At 54.2% G+C, this 27,092-nt stretch overlaps 1 protein-coding gene across 2 annotated transcripts in view; it reads right to left on the reverse strand.

Moving 5' to 3' along the window:
• Window positions 1-8,048: 8,048 nt before the first annotated feature.
• PRKCB (protein kinase C beta) overlaps window positions 8,049-27,092 on the reverse strand; it is an 88,831-nt gene continuing 69,787 nt past the window's right edge. Inside the window, exons 13-17 of one of the 2 annotated variants that reach the window (XM_062503246.1) lie at window positions 25,471-25,609; window positions 23,719-23,799; window positions 23,383-23,490; window positions 19,553-19,693; window positions 8,049-8,201 (exon numbers count right to left, since the gene is read on the reverse strand). In XM_062503246.1, the coding sequence (XP_062359230.1) occupies window positions 8,049-8,201; window positions 19,553-19,693; window positions 23,383-23,490; window positions 23,719-23,799; window positions 25,471-25,609 (622 nt within the window). Of the gene's footprint in view, window positions 8,202-11,495; window positions 12,743-19,552; window positions 19,694-23,382; window positions 23,491-23,718; window positions 23,800-25,470; window positions 25,610-27,092 lie in introns of those variants that run through there. The other variant, XM_062503244.1, reaches the window with a different exon arrangement.

Genomic DNA, 27,092 nt, shown 5'->3' on the forward strand with positions numbered 1-27,092 from the left:
GCCTGAAATCACCGTTTGTGCCGCTCCCCAGGCAGGGCACGCTGATTGCTGCCCCGCTGGCTCCTGGCTGTGGATCACCCTGGTTCATTCCCTGCTTCCCCACGGGCCCCGTGCCTGGTTCCCAGCTCAGGCTGGAGGCGGTGCAGCTCTGCCCAGGCTCCCTGGGCTCACAGCACCAGCTCCTGCTTCGCATCGTTCCCGTCTGGAGAGTGGCAGTGCTCGATGAGCTGGGACAGAGCTGGGAGGGGACGCAGCCCTCTGAGGAGTGTGAGGATGGGGACACGGGCTGGGGTCAGCAGCACCCACCCACCCTGCACCACATGGGTCTTCCTGTGCGTTTTTGAGGAGGCGTTATCGATTCTCAGTTTTGGGGAGAGTTGCTGGCAGAGGCACACGATGGCTCCCAGGTCACAGCTTGGTGTCACAGACTGGGCACTGGGATGAGCCCTGGGCTGTGCTGGGATGCTGCTCATGGAACCACAGAAACCCGGAATGGTTTGGGCTGGAAGAAATCTTAAAGATCATCCAGTCCCATCCCTGACTTGGGCAGGGACACACCTTCCAGTGTCCCAGGCTTCTCCAAACCCCAATGTCCAGCCTGGCCTTGGACACTTCCAGGGATCCAGGGGCAGCCACAGCTTCTCTGGGCACCCTGTGACAGGGCTGCCCACCCTCCCAGGGAAGAACTTCTTCCCAATATCCAATATAAATCTGTTCTCTTTTAATTCAAAACCGTTCCCTCTTGTCCTGTCACTATGCAAAAAGTTGTTCTTCGTGGTTTTCCTGAGCCCCTGGTCCTGAGCAATCCCATGGATGCTGTGAAGGTGGCTCAGAGCACGGCTCAGGGAAAGGCCAAGTTTCTGTGGGACATCTGCCTCATGCTGCCACCCCCACTGCCCCTGGCTGTCCCCCCTGGCTGTCACCAGCGCGTGGGGCAGTGCCTGACGCCAGCACCCTGCCCGGCCCCCGGCCTGCTCAGAGGCAGCAAAGATATCTCCCACCCACAGCTGAGGGGCTGCAAATTGCGTTGTGAGTGGGGGATTTTGCAGCCTTAATTGTGTTATTTTAACACAGCGTGTGTAGGTGTGAGCAGAGTGCACATGTACCGTTTCCTAGGCTTTGAACAAAGCGAGCTCAAACAGAAGCAAAGTCCGTGTCAGATCGTGTTGGCCCCTGTGGGGCTGGAGGTGGGGACACCCCTGCACCCCTCTCACTGCTCCATGAATGGAGTGTCAGCTCCAGGAGCGAGCTCGGAGCTCTGGCCTCCCCAGGCAGTCACTAAGATTTGGGACCAAGGAGAATTTGGTGACCTTGGTGTCCTGTTCTACAACTCAAACTGCAGGGCCACAGCCTGGCACCCTGACCAGGGCAGCCTGGGCCCCTCCAGCTCCAGCTCCATCACCTCCTCCTGTTCCCTGCCTTGCCCATCATCATCTTCCTGTTCCTGGACCTGGACCCTACTGCGCTGGGCAAAGTAGAAACAAGTAACAAAATCCAGCCCATGCTGCAAAGATTGTACAACTCCTGCAAGAAAAGTGTTGTCCTTCCAGGCAAAAATGTCCTAACCCGAGATCTGTTAGGCTTTGTCCTCCCAAATCCAGCAATGAAAGCTCTGCTGCATTTAAATTGGCAAAGTGGCAGGAAGTAAGCAGTCACAAATAATCCCTAGCTGGATTAGGTTTTTCTTTGAAGGAAGAGGGGCTGATACAAGGCGAGTTTGGGTCATTGGTGATGCAGGGAGATGCTCCAGCCCTGCCTAGTCTTCACTTCATTCTCTGCTCCCGGGGGCTGCGAGGGGATAAGGACTCCAGAGCCTTCGGCACATGTGTTCATCCTTCCCCACTCCTACGAGGGGATTATTTATATCTGCACACACTTTGGAAGTGCTGGCTGCAATCCACTGGCTCCAGCAGGACTCCAGTGGTGAGCTGGTGCGTCCCTGTGTGCTGCCAGGGAGTGCCAGCGGTGGCACCCGTGCCACAGTGCCCATGGCACGAGCTGGCTGCCTTGGTGCAAGTCCCCACCAGCTCTGCTCTCCCTGCTGGGTTTCCGGCAGTTGAGTCGCAATAAAAATAGCAGGGGAGGAACAGAAATCCATTCTGATTAAGCCTCTTTATTCTGAGCGATGCTGGGGGAGCAGGGGTGGCCGTGTGTGGGCCAGCACCACGCATCTTCCGGGGCCCACATCCGGGGTGGTTTGCCTACATTTGGGATGTTCTTCAGCATTTCTCCCCGCCCTTGGATACTTGGACTCCCTGACAGGAGGGTGCTGGCAGGTGGGGTCAGTCTGTTCTCCCAGGGAACAAGGGACAGGACAAGGGGAAACAGCCTTGATTTGCACCAGGGGAGGTTTAAATTGGATATTAGGGAAAATTTCTTCACTGAAAGGGTTGCCAGGCGGTAGAGTCCCCATAGCTGGAGGCATTTAGAAGTTGTGTAGATGTGGCACCAAGGGACACGGGTTAGTGGTGGCCTTGGCAGTGCTGGATGAACAGTTGAACACGATGGTCTTGGGGAGCATTTCCAACCTGAATGATTCCAGGATCCTTTGGTTCCCTGAGCAGACAAAACCAGCACAGGGATGGCACAGGACAGCAAACATTATGGCAGTGCCCCAGGGCTCCCACATCTATTCCATGGCCAGCAGCTCCCCGTCTTCCTGATCCCAGGCTGTGTGAGGGAAGCCAAGAGAATCCTTTCCCCAAGGTCAGACAAGGACCAGCCTGTCCATGGAGTGTGTCTGCATGGGATGGGTGGAAGGATGGACAGGGAACAAAGGCATCTGTGGGCAGTGGTAGCCCAGAAGCAATAAAAGAACAAATAGCAGAAGATTAAACCCATTCTGTAGTCAGGTCCAGCTGGACCACGCTGAACCACAAGGAAAGGTTCACTGCTGCTCCAGCCTGCCACAATTTAATTGATTTGATTTAAACCCTTTGAAGAAGAAGTGGATAAGGAATAATGAGGCAAACAGGATTGTAATGCAAATGAAAGAGATGAAAGATGGCTTCAGGGAGACGCTCTTGAAGGTCAGCGCCCAATGCAGAGCTGCTCCTGGTCATTCGGTCCAGCATTAATGAGGCTGTGTTCCCCTGGATGCTTTGATGGATGGAGGGATGGATCAGGAGGCAAGCACCAGGATGTCTGGCCTTTAATCCCCTTGCTCGGGGCAGATGATCCCTCCCAGCCGAGGGCAGGGAGGGTTTTACCTGGCTGTCACAGGGACAGCTCCTGCTGCCCGTGTCACGCTGGGTAAGCACACTTCCTAATCGGGTTTTTCCAGATACTCCAATGGAGGCTCTAACTTCAGAATTAATTAACTTCACTATCAAAAGCTGAGTCATTTGTCACAATGGTTTTGTCATTAGCTCCCATAATTAAGGAAAGTGTCACAAAACCAAATGTTTCACTTACACAAGCCAGGAGAGGCAAAGCTCAGGAGCGTTTCCAACATGTTGGGAATGGGCACGGCAGTGAGTCTGGGCAGGGACTCAACCAGGCACCCCAAAGCCCTGTTCTGGGCTGGGGATGCCTTCCTGGTGTGGCTGGGGGCTCAGGGAAGCAGCAGGGGCTGGGGGCACCGCCAGGGCTGCCCAGCCTGAGGAGATGCCACGCTGTTCCAGCAGTGCCAGGGCCGGCTGAGCCCGGCAGTTTTCCCACCCCCAGGTGGATCGGGGTGCTCCCGGTGACCACCAGCCGCACGGGGTGGGAGAGACGAGGATATTTTGCTGGAAGTTCAGCAGACATCCCCAAAGGCAGGAGGAGAACACACTCCCCCGGTTTCACACGGGCACTCGCTAAACAAGGGGAGTTCCTCGATGGAGAAAGGCAGGGATGTGCCAGGCAGCTCTGCCAGACCTGAGCAGAGACTGAGGTGCCCTCGGCCAGGAGCCCCCGGAGCTCCTGCAAGGTCTGGGGGATCCCAGAAGGTCCCGACCCCCCCTCCCAGCACTCACCAGTGCAGCCACCCCGTGCCCACAGCCCTGCACCAGTGCCAGAGACTGGGGCTGTGCTCGTGGGAAGAGCCTGTCCCGCAGCTTTCAGTACCTCATTAGTGAGCAATTAACAGATGACACAAGGGACGTGCCCCCCGTCCGCACCGTGCGCCTTTGGGTGCAGCTGCTCCTCTCTGGGACCTGCACTGGGGCAGTTCCAACCACTGAGAGTCCCCAGCTGTGCAGCTTTTTGACCAAACCTCTGAGATTTCCCAGCATTTCCTGCCCCTCCAGGGCACCCCGGCCCCCAGGGAAACCCCATGCCCAGCTCGTCCCCAGAGTCTTCTGGGCAAAGGAAGCCAAGCTCTCAGGGTTTCTTTAAAATTAAATATTTTATTTTTTTCATACATGCAGCAAATTGAATCAAGAGTATATGCCCATCTAAAAGGAGGTCTTCATGAGAACTGTTTGACAACACACAGCAGGTAGTCTAGGATGTAGAAAAGTCATCAAATACTTGCAGGTGAAATCAAATTCACAAACACAAACTGTTCAACAATAAACATTTCTTTTTTTTTTTTCTTTTTTTTTTTCCCTCCTTGTTTTAATTGCCACTTTAATGTGATCAGAAATAAACAGCTCAGGTGACACTTCCATGCATGGAGCCAGAGGCGTGTGCTCACGCAGCCTCACCTGCTCCTGCCACAGCAGAGCAGCCACAGCACTTGGCAGTGTGAGCAGGCTGCAGCTCCAGGTGCGATCCCTGCCTTTGGGAACAGCAGGATCCTTGTGTCCCGTGCTCGAATCCCCTTGGCTCCTCCCTGGGGTTACAGCTCTGGGACTCACAACCACCGGAGCACAGCGACTGCCCTGCTCCCACTCATCTCCCACCTGTCTACACGGCTTGGCCACTGCACAGACCCACATTTATTTATTAAATGGATTAAAGCGATCGATAGCTCCTCTGGTGATGGGGCAGGAGCAGGCTGCTCAGAGCCCCAGCCAGGGCAGACAGGCACAGCAGCAGCTCCCAGCCATGAACGAGGGGAGTCACACTGGGAGCAGGGCACGTTCTGGAGCTGCCACAGAGCAGCAGCCGAGGGGTCAGCACAGCCCTGGGGGGACTGTCTGACCCACCCTGTCCTAGAGGAAACCAGCTGAGAGCCTGAGCACACTTACCTGCAGCACTGGGATGCAATCCAGCCCGGGACAAAGTCAGGAGACGCCATCCTGTGCATGTCCTGCCTCCTCAGCCCCTCCTCTGCCCTGCCCCAGGGCTCTGGGTCCCCCTCTGCCCCAGGGGATTCCACTGCCAGTCCCAATGAATCCAGGTGGGACACCAGACTGAGGCCCCCTTCCCCTGCATCCCCAGCAGCTCCAGGTATGGTCTGGGCATGGATTTCCTCACACAGCTGTGGAGCACCTGGGGGCTGGGGACCAGGGCTCTCCTGAGACTCTCAGCTCTGAGCATCCTCCATAAGCTCTGCTTTCCCCGTCCAACAGTGCAGATTAAATCATCAAATGATATAAACAGTGACTCAACCCCTGTCACTCTGCCCTTCCTTGGAGGAGTCCACACATATATGAGGGTCTGTGCAGGGCCAGGCACATCCCACTGTACATTCCTTCCCAGAAGAAACAGGTCATCTGGAAATAAGTCTTGGAATAAGAGTTTGGCAAGCAGCAGGATGGACAGCGTCAGGAATACTCAAGGTATGAGTCCTGAGAAGAGCACCTGGCATTTGCCAAGCTCACCCTGGAGTGTGGATCTCGATCCCAAAGCTGCCTCCAAAGCTGCCTGGTGCCACATCCCAGCCTCCCCTCCAAGGCCACCCGCTTTGCTCAGCGTCCAGCAGCGCCTGCTCCATGCACAAGTGTCACCCCAACACAGACACAGAAGTCCCAAACTGAAAAGATGTGACTCCCCCTGCAGCAGCTCCTGCATTATGCCCACGAGCCCGGGGTGCCCCTCAGCCCCGGAGACCTTCCGGCAGCATCCTGGACAGACCTGGGAGCGCCTTCAGAGCCAAAGAGACGGAAATTAAAAACATTCACCACTGAAGTAATACTAATTCTGCAGCAAAGGTTGGAAGGCGACAGTAACGCACGTGCTCCGACATCAGCTGCGCTCTGCAGAGGATGGCACCATGTCCTCGGGATGTGCCAGGCTCGGGGGAGCCCTCGCCAGCCACCACCCCCGAGCCCTGGGCCTCGCCCGGGGCAGAGCCCCTCGGAAACCCCCTCCTGGATCTGGCACAATTTGCAGTTTTTCTGGGTTTGGTTTGGGTTCCTCCAGCCCAGGGCAGGACCCAAGGCCACGGGCTCAGCCCTCAGCCCCAGCAGGCACAGGACAGTGCCCGTGGCTGAGTGACAGGGGGACACTCACCTGGGACAGCGCCTTAGCTGCTGGCAGCCTTTAGTTCTCAAGGAATCATTAAAAGAAGCAAATTATTTCCAAAGGTAGAGTTTCATGTTTATAAAATACCTACAAACTAGAATTTCTTCTGTAGAATTCCTCATGATGGATAAAATCCCACCCATTTCCCTGGGGCCGGGAGGAATGGCTGCATCCAGCAGAACCAGTGCTGGCTCAGAAAACACACTGGGTTCTGCAAACCAGCTGGACTGGGCTGTGACTGGGTGACAGGGACTGGGGGGATGCTCACCTGGGGGGGATGTTCAGCCCCTGTGAACACAGCAGTCAGCCAGGGTCACTGGCTGGTCAGCGATGGGCAGTGCCTGCCTGCTCCTGCCTTCTCCTGCCCTCCTCTGCCTGCTCCTGCCCTTCTCTCCCTGGTCTTACTCTTCTTTCCCTGCTCCTGTCCTCCTCTGCCTTTCTCTGCTTTCTCCTGCCCTCCTCTGCCTGCTCCTGCCCTTCTCTCCCTGGTCTTACTCTTCTTTCCCTGCTCCTGCCCTCCTCTGCCTTTCTCTGCCTGCTCCTGCCTCCTTCTGCCCTCCTCTGCCTCCTCCTGCCCTCCTCTGCCTCCTCCTGCCCTCCTCTGCCTGCCCCTGCCCTCACCTGTCCACCCCCATCTTCTCCTTCCTGTCCTTGCTCCCTCCTGCCTCCCCTGCCCTCCTGCATGCCACGGCTCTGCCTCACAAACAGCTGCTGGAATTGTCTCTTCTCATTCAGAATTTTTTTTTAAAATGATGCAGAAGGTCCTGAATTACTGACTGAAACCCCCAGGAATTTGGTGGAAATCAGGAAAATCAAGATGTCTGTGAAATCCATGGTTTTGGAGTCTGGAAGAGAATAGCAGAGGGTGGAAAGTAGAAAAGTTTCCGTTATAAATAGCCCTCAGTGCAGCCCTTTGGTCTTGGGCTTGTTTTCAGTTGGTAAATTGTAAACCAGGAATATAAATGTGTTTTGTTTTGGCAGAATATTAATATCCTTTACAGAGCTGTTACATCTCAACAGTGTCTGTGAAAGATTTATGCGAGTGCTGACAGAGCGTATCAAAACTGCAAACTGTTCCAGATGTTACAAAAAACCCCACCTTTCACTTAGAAAAAGGTTTGCTCTGATGTACAAGAACTGGCATGGGAGTGGTCTGGAGTCGCAACGCCCGAGCGCGGGGAAGGAGGATGGTGGGGGATGCTCCAGAGAGCATCCCGACCCTATGGACAATGCATTGGAAAATAGAGGTCTAGAAGCAGATTTTTCCACACTGATCAAATATATCCATGTCTTGAACAAAAGGCTCCTCTAAGACAAGCTCACACTCATCGCAAGCTTCAGCACAACGCTTTAAGCGATCAACCATGCTTAGCATTCCACAGCAACGCTTTGGGACTAGCTGGGTCACTGGGATCTCAGCATCCCACTGCAAAATTACAGAGACCGTAGCAATTTGGTATATTTCTGTTTAAAAACTCTATTAGTCACCACCAACTATAGCTCCTAGAAGTATCACTGACCCGTAACTGGTACCCCGGACACCTCTGGTAGGGAAACCAAGCTAGCGAGTGGCACAGACATGGAGAGGCTCCAGGAGAAGCGGCCGGCGTGTTTGGCGGGAGGGGATGTGTGTCTGCACTGCTAATCCTGGAAGACTAGTGTCCTATGTACAGGGCCACCTGGCGTGGGACAGCGAGGACAGGGCTGCGCCGCGACTACACGTTAATCACAAACTCGGGGTTGGTGTAGGAGAATCCAGCAAACTCGTTCTGGTCCAAGTTCATGATGAAGAGTTTGTCCGTGGGCGTGAGCTCCACCGGCTGCCGGGTGAACTCTTTGTCGAAGTTGGAAGTGTCGCGTTTGTCTTTCTGTTAAATGGAAAGCACAGAGTTAAACTGGGGAAGGAGGGAGGCAGTGAGAGGTGACAGCACCCGAGAGGTGACAGCACCCCAGAGGTGACAGCACCCGAGGGCAGGGCCGAGGGAGCCGTGCAGTCCCCGGGGAGCTGTCCCAGCACTCCACACCCCACGCCGCTTTCTCAAGTTGCCACCGAGCAGGAACTCCCAGCCCTGTACAACAGAAGCAGCCCTGCACCACCAGCAAGAAGAGAAGAACAGTTTAGCACGCCTGAAACACACGAGCAGGACACAGAGGGACTGGTAAGAGCCGGGCGCGTTGGGAGAGAGCATCCCTGCTCTTCTGTTTGCTGTGGGAGAGAGCACGGAGCAGTTCTCAGCATGCAGAGCCCTCACTGCAACCAGAGCTCGGCACTGCACAGGAGGAAGGAGCCTGGAGGAAGCAACATGCCTCGAAATGGCAGCAACAGTCATTACCATGTCAAAATTTGCACAAAATAATCAGTTGCAAGAGCTCTTTCTACTTTAAGCTTGATTTTTGAATGATGCCGTGATATGGTGTTAACCAACACTGGTTCATTGATGGAGGATGTGATTTGCTCCAGGGTTGTACAGACAAAACACACAGCACTTCAAAACCTCTGAGAAGGAAAATTCCCCATATGCAACATTTTCTCCTCGCAATTTCTTAGGAAGAACAACTTTGCAGCAACACCCAAGCCAAAAAAAGGGGGAAAAAAGGATGTTAATGTCAGGATTAGTGCTGGGAACCTGCGATCAGCACTGCAGAGTCAGCACTGGGAATGCGTGGGCTCCTATTCCAAACCCTGCAGATCAGAGAGCCCTGCCTCAGGGCTGTCCTGCTGTGGGAAGTGACAGAACCATGGCTGGAGGGGTGGCTGGAACTGGCTCTGCTCTGCCTCGTTACTAAAGCAGGGACAAAAGACTTCACCCCTTCTTCTGTGTCCCTGTACAGGAGAGACCCCAAATCCCGGCTGGAGGTGACCTTCCCCTGCCGTGACACAGGGAGGACCCTGTCAAAAATTTGATGCCTTGGAGAAACCTGTATTTGTTCTCCATTTTCCCCCAGACTTTGTGTTTGAAGTGTGGCCCCACCATGCCAGGTCCTGTGTGTGCTCTGCTGCACCAGGATTTCCAACTCTGGATTAATCTGTCAGCTTGAACTGAGGAAAATAACTGTGTCCTGCACCCCAGCCCACCCCTCAGGGAGGAGAGATGCTGTGTCCTCCCTGCAGCCCCTCTTGGCCAGGTGGGACACTGGGGCACCTCCGTGCCTCAAGCAGGAGCACGGCCAGGACACAGAGCCAGGTCTTCCTGGCAGCCTGGACAGGCCAGGAGCACCACACCAAGCTGGATTGAGCCCTGGGAGATGAACCAGAAATGCATCAGGACCTCCAGAGATGCTTGGAGATTCCATAGGAGACATCCCATCAGGATGGCTTCAGCCTTGGGGAGGAAGATCAGGAAAAGCCAAAGATGGTGGAGAAGAGACGAGATGGGAAAAAACCAAGTCTGGATGGAACCGAAGGAGCCAAGAGAAGAAAGGCAGGAGAGCCAGGGTGTGGCTGTGCTGTCAGGCCTTGAGCACTCGGCCATGCCCCACAGGGCACCGGAGTCCGCAGCTCCCAGTCCATCCCTGAGCACCAGAGTCCCTCCAGGGCTCCTCTCTCCAGCAGAGAAGGAAGAAGAAGTGGATTTGGGGGTACAGAGCAGCAGCAGGGAAGGGCAGACAGGGTGAAGGGGTCAGCTTCAGGTGCAGAGTTCTGCGGGCAAAGGGTGAAGCAGCTGGAATGTGAGGACAAGCCCACCTTGGTGGCAGCAGGGTCCCCCCAGGGTGGTCCTGGCAGAGCAGTCACGGCTGTGCTTGGGGTCTCTCTGTGAAAAGTGGTTCCAGGCTCCTGGAGGGATCTGAGCTGACCACATGGTTCCTGAAGGCCACATCCATCCAAACCAACGTGGGCCAGGACAGCACTGTCCTACCAAGCCAGGAGCTTCTGAACAGGAATGCTGTGGGATGCTGCAAAGGGGAATGACACATCCACATGTGACTGCTGCAAGTTGCCACTGTGGTCCCCAGCCCTCAGGAGTGTTCAGCCTGGAAGCTCTGGAGTGGGAAAATCTCCTGCTGCTGCTTTTCGGCAGCAGAAAGGGCTGGGAGAGGCTGCGATGTGCCCGGGAGGGGGCTCAGGGCAGCCCACTCCCCTGCACTGCCCTCTCCAGCAGCTCCCACTCCTCAGGGCCTTGGCTGGGAGCTGGGCATGGCAAAGCGCAGGTTGCTGCTGCCTTACCTTGAATTCTGCCTGAATTGGTGGCAATGTTGCCTCTGTCAGGATGATGAACAGTGTGGGAGCAGGCAGGGAACGGCTGCGTTCATGGAGAGAGGGGATGCTCAGGGCTGAAAGAGCCCCCGGCAGTGCGAGAATTGACCCTGGGAGGTGACGAGGAGCACAGCAAGGAGCACAGTGGGATGACGTGGTGGTGGCACGGTGTGGTGGTGGCACAGCACGGTGGTGGTGGCACGGTGTGGTGGTGGTGGCACAGCACGGTGGTGGTGGCACGGTGTGGTGGTGGTGGCACAGCACGGTGGTGGCACGGCGTGGCAGACAGCGATGTCCTACTGCCCGTGGCTCTGTGCTCCAGGTACAGCTGGCCTGGAGCAGTATTTCTGCCTGGCTCCCAGGGATGGGGATCCTCCCTGACTGCTGCCGAGGAGCCCCCTCCCCGTGGCACAGCTCCAGGGCTGCCGGGATGGAAGATGCCAGGATCAGCTCCCACCGATGTTGGGAACCTCTCGGAACGAGCTCGCAGCGTCCGGACCCGCAGCCCTTGGCAGGAGTGGATCCCCAAAGGCAGGAGGGAGGCGAACAGGAACCTGGAATCCCTCTTTAGCTGGATGAGTCAGCGGCGCTCGCTGCCTCCCGGGCTCTGCAGGCTCGGGGAGCTGGAGCTGATGCTGCAGTCAAGGCTCTGCAGGAGATCCCCGAGCAGCAGGGCTCCCGTGTCCTCACCTCGGGCTGTGTCCTCCCCTGGCCGTGCTGGGACAGCCCCAGCGGGGCTGTGCAGAAGGCTGTGAGCAATCACTCCCTCCTGGATGATGCTTCCAGTACATCCCAGCTCAGATCTTTTGGGACGAACGCAGAGGAAGAATGAACCAGCATCCCCCAGCAGCCAGGGCAGCTTCCAGCCCCAGCTGTTGGAAGGAATCACCTGGCTGAACTGCACAAACTCATTATTGCCAAACACATCAAGGTATCTGGGCCGTGTTTTTCTCACTTTTTATTTTATAATCAGTATCAGAAAAAAAATAAATTGGCACATTACAAATCAAGCGGATTGATACAGTGACAGCCCACGAACATCTGCAGGGGTATAAAAGGAAGCAGGGTGATTGTTGTCCTTTCAAGAGAAATTCAGCCTTCCTGAAATGTTTCCTTTGATGCCAGAAACAAAACTCGGGTCATTTCAATATCCAGGAGCAATTTTTAAGGATAGAAGCATCCATTGAAATGAGCATCTTTGCACGCTTCATACCAGAATTCCCAATACTGCTCAGAGTTAAATATCTCCCATTTGGGTCAATACCATTTTTGACACATTTAAAACATAGGTAACAAACTCCACCAATGGCTTTGGCATTTGAAAAGAAGAAAAAACTTCACTGGGGAACGGATGTTGGTGATGTTTACTAGGGTGACCACGGATTCCAAATTTCCCGTTTACCACTGTTTGCTTTGATTTTAAAAAGCTACTTAGAAACAGCACAATCGGGAGAAATCTTTGCCAATGGCAGCTCTGCCTTCCCAAATAACTTTTCCACTGCTGGGGACCCAGCACCCGGAACGAACCAGCCCAAAATGTCTGTGCAGGGAAGGGGAGCTGTGCAGGGGCTGGACACACAGCAGGACAGCCAAAAAAAAGGAACCAGAACCAGCAACTTGGCTCTGCAGAGCTTTCGGGAGGAGAGACTCCAGGGAATGGTTTCATTAAAAACACTTACTTGCCACTAAGGCTAAGAAGGCTAAAAATTAAATTTTCATGATTATATTAAAACACTAGAAAAAAGAAAGAGCAAGAATTAAAGCACACGATGAAGGGATTTCTCCCAGTTGTCACCGTGTCTCTGTTTTCATTCTGTTACCCACTGAGCCGTTCCCATTTTCTACAAACAAAATCTTACAAAAGCCCATTTGCAGCATTTCTTGCACATCACTCCCTTCCAGTGACACCCCAAATAACAGGAAGACACTTGAAATATGGTCACTCTAGCAAGGAACTAAAGACAACCCACGGATGCAAGTTTTGCAATGGAATGTGTCACCACAACAGCAGCTGGAGCCGGATGACAGATGCAGGGATGAGATCTGCACAGCAACTTAGCTCTTGGCTTGAGGCTTAAAAAACTCAGAGTTAACAAAGGAAAATCCTTCGAATTCTGACTGGTCAATGTTCCCGACGACTTCCTGGTCGGGAGGTGTTAGCACGGGTGGATGGCGAGTGAAAAACCGGTCGAAGTTTTCAGCATTGCGTCCGCACTATGAGAGGGGAGAAAAGAACCATGGTGGGTGGGGCAGGAAGCGTGGGATGAGGTGCAAATCACACTTTGTTAGTCGACACGGCATGGCACGGCACGGCACGGCACGGCCAGGGGCTGGCAAAGCCCGGCTGTGCCACGGGAAGGGCTGCAGCAGGGATGGGATGGGATGGGATGGCATGGCATGGCATGGCATGGCATGGCATGGCATGGCATGGCATGGGATGGGATGGGATGGGATGGGATGGCATGGCATGGCATGGCATGGCTCCTGATCACTCCCGTGCCCACCTGGGCATCCCCCCTGCCCCAGAGCAGGAGGTTTCCATCACCTGGACCGCTCAGAGGTTTCCTCCTGCTCGAGGAGAGGAGCCATCCCTGGCAGTGTCCAGGCTGGACACTGGGGCTTGGAGCAGCTGGGACAGTGGGAGGTGTCCCTGCCATGGCAGGGGTGGGAATGGGTGGGCTTTGAGGTCCCTCCAACCTAAACCCCTTCTGTGAGTCCACGGTTCTGTTTCCCAGGGCTGTCCCTTCCCTGCAGCCCAGCCACACCACGATGGCCCATGGCCTCACGGTCCCCAGTGGTGCCAAACACCTGATTACATTTCCTCAGCAATCACAACAAGGCTCCTGCAGCTTCCCAGGCTGCAAACCCTGATTTAAAGGAGTGACAACAGCAGTAGCTGGGGTCAGGTGGATGCCAGGACGCTGCACAGGCTCCATCCCTGCCTGTCACCCACATGTCACATCCCCACGGCTGGCACAGGGCACTCTGCTCCACTGTCCCTCCTGTCACACACACAGCCAGCGCTCTCCAGGCTCTGGCTCTTCAGAGGAGATGCTCAGGCAGCACCTCCCAGTCCCTCAGGCCTTTCTCCCACTGCCCCAGGGAGAACACAGCTCCAAGCACTGCCACAATTTTTCCTGGGCATTTAACTTTCATTTGTTAAGTAAACAGATCTGCATTTTTAATAAACATCAGACTAAATATAATAAAATATTAATGACAAGTACATGCAGAAGTCAATGTTTCCCAGTTCCTTCCTCAGCTCAGAGGTTTCAGGGAAGACAACATGGATATCCATCAGATATCCATCAGATATCCACGGCCTGCTCCTTTGGCAGCCCTTGTATGTCCTTACAGCACCAGGTGAGACACTTGGTCTCCTCAAACCTCAAGCCAAAGCTCAAGGGGCAATGTTTGAGTGGATTTAACTCCAGCTCCAGCCCCTCCAGCATGGGCACCCTGGTAAGGTCACATCTTTACATTTCTAGTCTGGCTTGGTTAAGCTTCTGCTCCCCAAGGTGCCTCCTGCCCATGCCCTGAGCCCGGCTCCCCTGCCCCTCTCCTGGGCACAGCAGCCCCAGCTCTGGGGAGGATGTTTGAGACGTCTGACAAGTCAGCCCCAGCCCAACACCTTCCCCAAACCACCACAGGAACATCAGAACAGCAATTAAATCCTGCAAACGAGAGCTGCCGGCTGCACAGAGCCCAGGAGCCAAAGGCAGGGCAGGAGCAGCCAGGCTGGGCTGGCAGAGCCACTGGGGTGGCACAGACTGGGAACAGGATCACTGGGAAAGCTGCAGAGCTCTGGCTCATCCATCCCTGGCAGGGCTCACCTGCAGCTGCCAGAGCCCCCCAGAGCCCCCAGCCCTGCTGTCATCCCCTCTCAGCTCCAGGAGACCTCCATGCAGACACCCAGGGCAGCCCACGAGCAGGGTCTGACAGCACTGCCTGCCTCTTGGCTACGCACAAATGTGCTCAGGGAAAAAAAATAAAAATAAAAAAATCAAACCAGCAACCCCCTCAGAAAGATTGGAAAATTAATTCTGATGAGAGGCTGCCAGTTATTGGAATAGGAAGCACAAATATATTTTAATATACATATTGGCAAGCAGGAATTTCTCACTAATTTCTCACTGTGTGAGAAACCTCGCAATGAGGTAAGAATATGTGGATGGAAAATTTGAAAAGTTGCATTTAGCCATGGTATTTCCTGCCCTGCTGTGTGGAATTTATGGACTTTCTGTTCAGATGCAGATGAAATGGATGGGTAAAATCAATACTTTAAAGTTGACAACTGCCTCTGAGTTTACAGAAGGCACATCCCAGCCCAACCCTGAGGCCTGGAGGAGCTGAGTCCCAGGCCCCAGGTTTGGATGAGGGAGAGCAGGGAGGATCCTGTCACTGTCTGCACCAGCACCTTCTTTACAGCTTCCCAAATTTAAGTTCCTGGTTAATGGACACAGATGCCATATGATTTTTTACATTTATCTAAAGCCATCTAGTGAAAAATTGTCCTCATTTTAGTCTGATATTAATGTACAGGCATCACTCCATCCTGACTGGAGAAAGGGGGAGGGTGGGAATTTATCTCACATAAATCCTGGTGTGTCCTGTCTAATATTTATAGCCAGCACAGAATGGCTTTTCTCCCTGAGCTGCAGAAATAAACCTGTCAGCTCCAAAGATGGCCTTGTATTTAATCACCTCCCTGCTTGATTTCCAATAGAGACAAAAGGCACAATAAAATATCTTCCACTGACCCCTGGGATGCAGTCAAGAACCATAAGAAAAACAGGATGCTGCTGTCCCCACCCTGGCTCCCAGTGCCAAGGGGAGGTGCTGATATCCTCAATTTCCCAGGGTTTAGTCCCACACCAGTGGCACAGCCACAATCCCACCTTGCAGGCACCTCCTGGGCAAGTCTGACTTTCCTGGGGCTGCTCTGGGCCAGGGAATTGGCTCCTTGCACCCCGGGGAGGATCAGGGCTCTTTTGGCAATCGCATTTAGGGGAATTTGGGTCACAGCACAAACTTGGGGCCACACTGAGGGTCCCTGTGCTGGTCAGGGGGGACAGTGGTGCCTTTCACTTGTGTCTGGCATCCGGTTTGAGATGCTCCAGCACATCCCTTTGTCCCTGCTGCTGTCAAAGGGAGCATCCACTGCAAGGGATCCTGGTGTAGGACCATCCCTCTCCCAGGGAAAAAGCCAAATTTCTGCCTAATACACTGAACCAGAGGCTGAATAGTCTGGGAAATCCCAGGGAAAGCCTTTACAGGGCCCTGGGTCTCCCAGAGCAAATCCTGACTGGATTACCAGAGATGTTTAACCTCAGCACATCCACCTGCCCCATGTCAGCCCCTCAATCCTCAAATCCCATCTAATTAGGAAATTGCTTATGCAAACATTAGAACTCACCTTGTACAGGCTGAACTAAGGCTACAAAACCCCCTGTGCAAGGAAGTGGCATTTCAATATTAATTAACTCCAAGCAATTAGGGGGAAATTAATTTATGCAATTAAAAATTATTAGATTAAAAGCAATTTTTTAAAATCCCCGCTGCTGTTGTGAATAATCCTGGGTTCTGCTGTGTGATTTCAGTGCTTTCAAAATGAGACTTTTCAAATCACTAGGCTTTATGTAAAGTAAAGGAGTAATTAGATACCAAAAACAATAATTATCTCAACGAGAGACAGGGAGAGCAGGGAAGTGTAAATACACTCCCAGGGTAACTGCGGGCCCAGGAAAGGAATTGTTATGCACCAGCCAGAGCAGGGAGCAGCCAAGCAGAGCCCCACGTCAGAACCACCAAAGACAACCCAGCCCCTGATCTGTCTTGTTCCTGCTCTGTGATAAAGGTTAATCAAGCACAAAGCAGCACAGGAGCTCCTGGGAATTCACTCGGAGCTCGGGCACGGAGCAGCCTGGCCAGGCTGAAGCCTCCATTTGCTGGTGGTGGGAAACGATGGAGCTTTTGGGAAGGGTACAATTCCCTGCCCAGCAACCCCTGCACCCTCCCAGTGCCCCCGGCCCAAACTGCAGAGAGGCTGCAGGATCCCAGAAATGTGGCCAAAAGATTGGTGGGTGCAGCAGCAGGGACGTGGAGCAAAGGTGGCTCTGTGGGGCCTGGCAGGGGCTGAGGAGCTGAGCTCAAATCCAACCTGGACTGATGATGCCTCAGAAGCAAAATGAGGCTGAAGATAATTTGGATGGGGCTGGAGAAGGGAGAGGATGGGGACAGGTGGGGTCTGACTCCCAGCCCTCATTTGCATCTTATTCCTTATTTTGAAGCTCTTCCTGCAGCCTGACCTTTATAGATGCTAATTATAAAAAAAGGAAAACAAACAAAAAACAAACAAACAAAAAAAAAAAGGAAAAGAAAACAGACTTAAGCCAAGGTGAAGAGCCAGGCCAGCACTAATCCACTGTGCAGCAGCACTTGGCCCTGGTGTGGCCACCTGAAGGTCACAAGAACTTGGCCACACTTCCCCTGTCACCCCAAAATGTCCTGTGCAATGTCCCAGCCCCAGCCCCATCCCCTGCTCTGCCCTGTGCTCATGGCAGGCACCAAAGAAACAGCTTTTTTTTCCAGCACAGAGGCACTGCTGGAGAAATATCAGCTATCAGCAGGTACCTGAGTTGTCTTAATCCTCCCTAAATCCCAAATCAGCTGCTGTTAATCTCCCTGTCCTATCAAACAGGGAATTTTCTGGGTGCCAGCTGCTGGGTGAAGCGACAGCCAGCAGCTTACAGTGCCCCTCCCCAGGGCTGGTGTCAGAGGGATTTTTAAAGAAAGGAGACATTTAAAACAGGACAAAATTTGCACATTTTAAAGTAGCAGAGCAGTAGGGAAGTGCTTTTGATGGAATTCAGTTTTTTTCACTGTAAAGCACCAAACACCAACACCCAGGGCAGGCAGGGACATTGGGGAGCTGCTCAGGGAGAGAGAGATGGGTGCAGGGAACACAACAGCAGCAGCTTCATTGGAAAATGGACACAGAGGTGGGAAATGGCAGGAGCTATGGATTCAGGAGAGGGACTTCTGCAGAGTAACCCCATGAAGCCCTGGTGCCCCATCAGTGAATGCAGGTATGGACCAGGATCCCTCCACAGCTGGAGCTCCTGGATCCCCCCTTGTACCTCAGCATCCCTGGCACAAAGGTCGGATCCCACCCCCAGACAACAACCCATGGGGTGCACAAACAGCCCCAGACACTTTCACACCGTGAGACTTGGGTATCTGAGTTACAGCTGTCCCAGTGATGCTGTTCCTACATGGTCCAGAGCCCTGAAATTCCCTTCCCTCCCAGGGAAAGGCAGGCAGCAATCCAGACTGTGCTGCCCATCCCAGCACCTGTGTGTCACCATCCCTATGGCAGGACAGGAGGGACAGCAGGACATTGCCCCTCAGTGGTGTGGACACAGCTCAGGCTGTGCAGTGCAGGGCAGCCCCAAGGACAGCACCCCAAAGGCACTGGGAGTGCCAGAAGTGACCCTGGTAAAAAACAACTGCCTCAAATTCAAACAAGCAGCCCCAAGCACAGGCGGGGCAGGGCCAGCAGCCCCCAGGGCGAGGGGCAGCTCTCCAGGACAGCATCCCTGCCCCAGGCGTGCCAGATGAGGCTGTGGAGGCTCCTGGCCAGCCACCACAGGGGTGTTTCATTCCACTCTGATCAGCCAGGAAAGGAGCTCTGGGAGGGAGAAACCTGCTGGAGCAGAGAGGCACAGAGAGAGCAGAGCTAAAGGCACCGAGCACCCTCCACCAAAGGAACTCCCACTCCATGTTTTCCCTGAAAGCAGAGTTTATCCAAGCACCAAAGGGGGCCCTCAAACGAACAGGGTATCTGTAAAGCAGAGGAAAAGCAGATGTGCAGAAGGTAGTTATGGGCAGTGGGACAGGGAGGCTGCAGGTAAACACACGGAGCATTCCTGGACTCTGTGATCCGGGAGGATGGATTAAGGAACATCCCCAGCCTGGTGACAAACATCAGCCACGAGCTCAGTCAGCGTGGATTCAGCTCTCTGTGAAACACCAGTGCCCAGCGAGGGCACTGCAGCCAGCAAGGGGGGAAGCACGAGAACAATCCAAGCCTGAAGGACTTGGAGCCTCACAGAGAGACTCAGACACTGCCAGTCCCAGCAGGGACAAAGAGAAACAGAGAAATCCAGGGAGGGACAGCCCTGTTCCCCAGGGTACAGAAGGGCAGGGAGAGCACAGGGACATCAGGGGTCGTGCAGAGATTGGGGACACAGAGCAGCCCTAGCACCATGGGCAGGGAGAACCACACTGGGGGTCAGGCTGCACCCCTGCTCTGGTGTCACCCCTGCTCTGGTGTCACCCCTGCTCTGGTGTCACAAGGACAGATGTCACTGCAAATACGGCTGGACAAGGAGCACTCAAGCATTCCTGTCTTTTTTAACAAACAGCTTCCAGCTGCTGCTGCCTCCACCTGGGTTTGCTCAATCCCCCCAGGCTGCACTCCCAGCACATCTCTCCAGCACAGCCAGGGCTGGGGAGGAGCAGCCAGGATCCCCTCACCACAGAGCCAGGCATCAGCCTCCTTCCACCCTGGAGAGAAGCTGTGGTGAAATCTGGCTCCACTGCCCACCCAGGCAGACTTGGGTGTTTGAAATAAAGTTGGGATTAAGGAAAAGAAAGACCTGGTCATCTTGAGAAAAAGAGAAAAAACCCAACAGACCAACAGACCCAGGATGACAAAACAAACAAGGCTGCAAGACAAAGGGGTCCAGGAGCTGAATGTGGGAGCTGCCACCCCTGCAAGGCAGAGCTGGGACCAGGCATCAGGGACTTCTGGCCCAGCAGTGGGCAGTGTCAGATCCCAGGGAATGTCATCTCCAAAGGAGACACCTCCAGGATGAGCAGCACCCACCGAGGCTGGGAGAGACCCCAGAGACTCCCTGGCAGCAGGAGAACGGGGGGACAAGGCAGTGGGACAGAGGGACACCCAGCAGTGGGACAGAGGGACACCCAGCAGTGGGACAGAGGGACACCCAGCACACTTACAGCCTTTGGCTTGAACGGGGGCTGGATCTCCTTGCGCTCCAGCTTGTCCCAGTCGATGTAGCGGAAGAAGGCGTGCTCCTTGATGTCCCGCTCCCCCTCGGGGCCACAGCCCAGGCGCTTGGCAGGGTGCTTGGTCATCAGCTGGGGACAGCAGGGAGGAAACAGTCACAGCGTGTCCCACTGCTCCCCAGAGGGTCCCCTCGGAGGAGCCCCCTGGGAGCTGTGTTCACCCCACATCAGGGTCCCGTCTCCTCCAGATGCCTTTGGGGCTCCAAGGACAGGACACTGAGGAGGAAGCTGGAGTGACTCAGGGAAGGTTGACAGTGGCTCATGAGAGCAGACTGTGCAGATGGCAGGTACGTGAGCGCTGGTGGCATGGGCACATCCCCTTTCTGTCTGGGAATGAGACTGGTTTGCCAAGGAACAGCCCCGGGGTGCTGGCAGGGCTCCCTCAGCACCTGCCCGGCCGTCCCTCTGCTTGGCACGAACTTCTCAGCACCTGCAGAGTTAACTCTAAAACCCTTGGCCCCTCTGAGATGGACGATCTGCCCTCCAAAACTTTCAGCAGCCCTGGAAGCAGAACTCTCTCACCTCTGGAGCTGTGGCAGCACAGACACGAGGTGGATTTCTAATGAGAGAGTCAATTTGGAGGAAAAAAAGAGCACGAACAGTCCATTAATGTTGTTTATCACCTAAACTTCTCCTCTTCCCTGGCTCAATAAGGGAGAGGGGCCCCAGGAATTACAGCTGTACAACATTAATATCCTGGGGCAGGCTTTGAGCCCTGTTCAGAGATCAGATGGAGATTCCAGAGATTCACAAGACATTGATAAAGATGGAGAATATGAGCTTTATTCCCACAACAAAAGCACTGCTTTATTGAAAGGGCTGTCCCTGGGAGGGACAGGAGGTGCCAGTGCTTGGCTGGGGAGCTGAGAGACCTCCCACCCACTGCTTGGACACAGGTCAGCCCTGCCACCCCGATGGCACCAAACAAACTTGCTCAGGAAAGCCAATCTTTAACAGTGGAATAGCACTGAAAGCAAGGAAAATCCTGGGGAAAAAAAACAAACAAAACAAAACAAAAACAACACAACAAAAAAACCAACCAAACAAACAAAAAAAATCCCCACAAAAAACTAAAACCCTGAAAAGACAAAAAAAACTGCAACAGATACAAGGTGAGAGCAGAGCCACCAACTGCTCTGTGAGCAAACAGCTCCACATCCCTGGCCTCCAGCTGTGACAGCATCTGCAGCTGGGAGAGTGATGGAGAGCAGCTTCCACCAGGCAGCACCTCCCTGGAAAGCCCATCCACAAACAGCAAGGGCCTGGCAGGCTCTGCAGGCTGGGCCAGGGATTTTCCAGCCTCTCCTCAGGGTGAGGATGTGACTGGCATTAGCATCAGCCTTGCAGAGCTCATCCCCAAGCAGGGAGCCAAGCTTGAGGGCCAGGGAGGGAGGGGCCAGCAAAAACAAAAGCAAGAATATTCTTCCAACTTGCTTTTCATTAATAATTGAGTTTCCCTTGGCATTGCAGCACGCAACCCTTGATAAAATAAAAACCCAAGGACAAATGCCAGGAGCATGGGAAGGTGGCAGAGGTGACATGTCCCGGCCTCTAAAACGCATGAGGCAGCAGCACTGGGGGAAATGCCACCCAAAACCCCTGTAAATATCCCCCAAATCCTGCAGAGAACATTCCATGCCTTCGCTGTCGGGCAGAAATTAAAGAGGGAGCTGACAGCCACGAACAAGCTGCTCCTGTGGAAAGGGCTGCTCTGCTCAGGCACCACCAAACCCCTCCCGTGGGGTGGGAAAGGCTCCTGGGAACCAACCTGGGGCTCAGGAGAGCCCCCCTGAAGCACCTGCACACGGACACAGCTCTGAGGTCAGCCTGCAGCAAAGGCAGCTGACAGCAGAGCAGGGCAGTGCTCTGTTTGATGTGGGAACTGCTGGGACCGAGCCCCCGAGCCTGGGGAGCCCCGGTGAGCCCCGGTGAGCCCCGGTGAGCCCCGGTGAGCCCCGGTGAGCACCTGGCTCTGGGCTCTGCAGCCTCCCAGCTCCTCAGGAACAAACACGTTCCCTCTCCCGGCAGGGCAGCAGGCAGGGGTGGCTGGCACTGGCACATGGGAGTGAAACTGGGGGGAGGAACAATGAAATGGGTTTGGGGAAGGTGCTGGTGAAATCCTAAGCCCCTCACCAGTGAAGGCAGAGGTTTCTCCAGTGCCCTGCTGGCAGTCCTGCCTCACCAGGCACTCACAGAGCTGCTGCAGCTCCTCAAGAGGTATTTCACTATTTCAGGAGTAAACACTGAGTTCCCAGCTTACTGAAAAGTTCTTAAATCCCACAGAGCCTTTTAATTAAAACTTTCTGGTGTAGCAGTTTAGTGGTGGCAAAAAATGCCATGAGGTTTTTGAAACAACAGTAACACAGAGGGAACCACCACTGCTAAAAAAACCACAGGAATTGATGGAGAACCAACTCTGCGTGCCTGCCCAAATATCCTCCCATCCTCAGAGTGAGAAAAGCCACAGCAGCTACAGCCAGCAGTCCCTGCAGTCCCTGCTCACTGATTTACAGCACCCACGTTGTGCCTGGTGCAGCAGCAAACAAATCCAGCTCTGAGCCTGGACCCTGCTCCAGCCTCTGCTGCCCCAGCCCGGGGGATGCTCAGCAGTGTCCCCAGCCCCTGCCTGACCAGGAACACGCTGGATTTTCCCTTTCCATCCCAAACAACACCAGTAAGAGGATGGGAGATGGTCACAGCCTCTATGGGAATCCCCCTGGTTTCTGAATTAAGGACTCGATTTTCCTGCTGAGTGTGGCAGGGCAGCACCCCTTCCCTGCACCCCATTCCAGGTGGGAACACCTGCAGCAGCTTTTCCCCATGGGACAAGTGAATATTCCTCTTGAACACCAGCTCAGAATCCTGGCAACGCCAGGAAGAGGCTCTGAAATGCCACGGTGGGAGCACTGAGCACAGGATGTCTCATTTGTAGATAGAAAGACTATTTTGAGACAGAGAACATTCAGATATTTTCAATATTAACTATTATAAGCAAACATTTCTTAAATTCCTACACAAACACTTATTTATAGCAGTGTGTGGCACTGAGGGGTGAGATGAGGCTCGGTCCCAAACACACAAAACAACATCAGGACCTTGCCAGCCTTTATCCATCACATCCCAAATTAATTCAGGCTGCAATTAAGTCAGGCCTAGGCCCAGTCCATGGAGAGCCCAGCTTGGGATGCTGGGTGAGGAAGAGCTTCACTGCAAATTAAGAAACAGGATAATGAAAATGCTGCCCTGACCTCGTGGAGACACCACCAGAGCTTCAGGTGGTCCTGAAGGACAACTTATCACAGCTAAGTGGAGGGATGAAGGTTTTGTATCTGATCTTGGGAAAACTATTTGGGAATCACATTTTCTCTGAGCATCATTTTTCATTTCAGGCCAAGGTTCACAGAGCTGCCCTGTGCTCAGCTGGTGGGGCACAGGCTGTGTGAGCCCTCCCTTCCCACCTGGCAGCCAACAGCCCAGGTCTCCCCTGCCCCTGCCCCTGCCCTGCCCCAGGTCCCAGCTGTGTTTCTGCTCAGTGTAAGGGCCTGGACAGGACGCAGGAGTTATTTTAACCTGGGTTTAGTGCACACACACACAGCAGCACAAGTTGTGGTTTTAGGACAGGAGGGCACAGGCGCCAGAACCCAACAGTGTCAGACCCTGGTGATGCTGGGGAGCACTGGGGTGAGCTGGGAGCCCCAGGGCTGCAGGCTCTCACTCCCGACACTCCCCCAGCCCAGCACAGGACCCAGCCCAGCCCTTACCCCTTTGCAGATGGCCACTGCCTCCTTGGACATGGACTTGGGGTAGGCGACGTTGTGCTCCATGATGGACTGGAAGAGCTCATCTTCATCTTCTCCCTCAAAGGGGGCCTAGGGCAAAGCACACCCAGCTCCAGATCCTGCATCTCAAAGCTCCCACGTGCTGCTGTGGTCCTTGGCCACGGAGCCAGCCCCACACAGGGACACGAGCCTGGTCACTGCACGCCCAGTGTCACCCCCAGCTCGAGGGGTGCCCCATCCGCACGGCAAATCCCAGGGCAGCCTGTGCTCACAGTGCAATGTGGCCCAGCCCAGAGGAATCAATTAAAACTCAATTACCTGGCCGGCCAACATCTCATAGAGCAGCACTCCAAAGGCCCACCAATCCACAGACTTCCCATAGGGCTGGTAAGCAATGATCTGCAAAAACAGCACCAGCAGCATTACACCCCCAGCCCGAGCTGGTGGCACAGGGCAAAGCCATCCTGAGCTGCAGCGGGCAGGAGGACAGGGCTATTCCCTGGGACACATTCCAGCACTGAAATCTCTCCCCCGAGTCCCTCCCCCTGCTCTTCACCCTGGCAAAGTTCAGGTGTGAACAGTTCACACCATAAACACCTTTAGAAGAAATCCCCTGTCCTGTGCAGTGCCCCACTGCTGGTTTGGGAAGGTCACAGCCCGGCAGGTGAGCAGAGCTTTGCTCAGAGGGAATCACACACGGGGCTGTTCTCAGGCTGTCCCTGTCACCTGAGCACACAGAGCTTTGCTCAGAATAGAAAAAGGCCCAGAAGTGGGTCAAGCACATCGCAGGACAGTTCCACCCTGAAGCCACTTTGTCCTGAGCACATTGCAGCTCCCCGGAGGAGCAGGCACAGAGCAGCAGGGGGACCACAGCACCACAACTACTGCTGTCCCCAAATGCTGTGGGATTGCTCCTCTGAGACCCACGGGCTTTAACGCCTTTCCTGGGTGCCAAAGTAATTTGTATCCTCATTTCCCATTTGCTTTTTTTTTTTTTTTTGCTTTTTTTCTTTTTTCTTTAGTTTTGTTTTGGTTTTTTTTGGAAAAAAGACGAATTACAGCAAGGAGAGGAAAATAAGAGCTAAAGTGAAAACACTTGGGCAAACACATGAAAAACTGGGCATTTGTCCTGCTCTGAAGGAGCATTAATCACCCACAGTGACAAGCTCTGCACCACCAGTATTAATGCTGGTGGGATGAGGGATGTGGGAAACCTCACTGGGTGCAGCAAACACAATGTGGGTTAGCACACAAGTGCATTGATGCCCTAGCAAAGAGAATCTCTTTCTCTAAAACATTTAAACAAATACATTTTAGCTTCATCATTGCAAAAATTCAGCAGAGTGACAAGAGTTTAGAGGGATACTTTTAAGTAAAGGGAATGGACATTTAAGAATAATGGCTCCTCTGAATTTCACAAGTCTGGCACTAAACTGTGCCCATACAGCACTTCATGGAAGCGTCCTGTGTGACTCCATCACATCAGTAATAACCAAATGCAAAGTCATTTTGTGGGGATCTAGAGCCATAGGTGGGGAGCCCCTCACTGCAAACAGTGAGCTGGAGAGATCTAAGGATTTCCACTCCACATGAAAATCTTACCCGCTGACAATTCCCTGTTTCTCACTGGCCATGTTGTGCTGGAAGTTTCTATCACACACAGTGAGGGGCAGAGCTGAGCTCCTGGGTTTGTCATTTCCAGGAGCAAGGGAACAAGTGAGGAGCAACCTGTGGTGGGTCTGAGCATGCCAAGGACAGAACAGGCACAGAGCTGCCAGCAGGATGGACATGGGAAAAACCCCAGCGAGGGAAAACGCCGCAGGGAGAGCAGCAGGAGGATGTGCTGCTCCTTGAGGTGGAGGCAGGACACAGCAGGACAGGGAGGCAGATCCAGCATCCCCGCTCCCTTAGGGGGACGTGGGGATGGACAGCGCCGAGGGCACGAGCTTTGCAGGCTGATGGTGAACTCCTGAATGGCCCTGGTTGAGCTGCAAAGCTGCCCAAAGCACGGTGACCCCGGGGGAGGGAGCAGCAGGGAGGCTGCCCAGGGACCAGCACTCCTGTCCCTACCTCGGGCGCGATGTAGTCCGGAGTGCCGCAGAAGGTCTTGGTGGTCACCCCGTCCCAGATGTTCTCCTTGCACATGCCAAAGTCGGCGATCTTTATGTGCCCCTCGCTGTCCAGCATCACATTGTCCAGCTTCAGGTCTCTGCAGGGAGAGAACAAACGCGTGCCACAACACACAGTGAGTGTCCCAGAGCTCCGCCTGCGTCTCACACCCGGACCCTCTGGAGGATGTTTGGGGAAACGAGTTTAAATAAGTCAGAGGTCTGTCAGGATGGAGTGTTGAGTTTACTTTTAACCCAGAGGAATGCCGTGCTGGGCACAGCCCTTTGAAGTGTGTGATGGAGAACACTCATCTGGCAGGAGAAGGATTGAATTGATTTTTTTCTTTCGCTGCTGTGAAAATCAAAGTGCACCTCGAGCTCTCAGGAAGGAGAAGCACCTACTCAGCACAAGTCCCTGCCTCACCTGTGCTCTGCCCCCCCAGAATACAAACCCACTGTGTTTCCCTCTGATCCTCACTCCCAGGAAAGCTGGGGTACCCAGCCCCCAGGAGCTCTGCTCCTTTGCACAAACTGTAGAAGTGGATCCAAGCACTGATCCCTGGATCTGAATCCCAACCTTGAGCCACCACTCCAGAAGTGGAAGCTCCAGCCTCAGGGACACTTCTGTAGCAAGCACTGGGTATTTTGGGGCAGTTTAAAAATTCTTGCTGGATTTAAGGTTGTATTTTCTAATTATCACATCAGTGCTCAGAACCCTGACAGGCCAAAGGCAGATGGACACGAGCTGGGATTGGGATTCAGAGGAAGGAAGGAAGGAAGGAAGGAAGTGGAGCCACTGGGGACCAACAGACCTAGAATCTCTCTGTAGCAGCTGATGGCAAAGAACAGCCCTCATGTCAAGTTTGTTCCACTTCTTTCATCTTTAGCATCTCCTGACTCCAGCAGCAGTGCTGGCATCTCCCTTTGCAGAGCATTTAATGGCATCTGACACTCATTAGGATGCTCTGCTCCACCCTGGGCTCTGGGAACCCTCCCAGGCAGGGAAGAGCAGTGAACGCTGGTTTCAGAGCTAAACCAGCAGCCTGTGAGCCTGGTTCCCACACATGGCAGCGACCCAGCTACCTCTGGGTGCTGGGATCATATTGGGAATGGCAAAGAAGCCTCGGTGGCTGAAGCAGAAGTGACAGAGTGGCACTGCAGAGCTCAGAGCAGCCACTAGCAAGCGCTGACTCCAGTGGCAATGGTAAGAGAGCAGGGCCCTGCAGCCAAATTCGGGGCTTGGACCTGCTCCAGCTGCCAGGGAGCATTTGTGTTGTGTGGAGAGGAACACATGGAACAAGGCCAGGAGAGAACCAGAGCTGCCTTCCCATGAACTGGGGTAAAGCAGGAACCTCCAAACCTGGGGCACCCCACGGCTCCCAGCTCCCTCTGGGGACACACCACGTGTCCATGGTGGTACTGAGTGATCCCACAGGTACTCAGTGATCCCACTGGTCTTTTCCAACCTTAAGGATCCTGCCACCCTACCTGGGCAGCTGCCAGACCCCATCCATGGCATGGGCAGAGGGAGTCCTGGGCTGGGGGCTGCAGGCAGGGTGGGACCCCAGGAGCAGCTCTGGACGG

The sequence above is a fragment of the Cinclus cinclus genome, chromosome 16, assembly GCF_963662255.1.
Source record: "Cinclus cinclus chromosome 16, bCinCin1.1, whole genome shotgun sequence".
Lineage (NCBI taxonomy): Eukaryota > Metazoa > Chordata > Aves > Passeriformes > Cinclidae > Cinclus > Cinclus cinclus.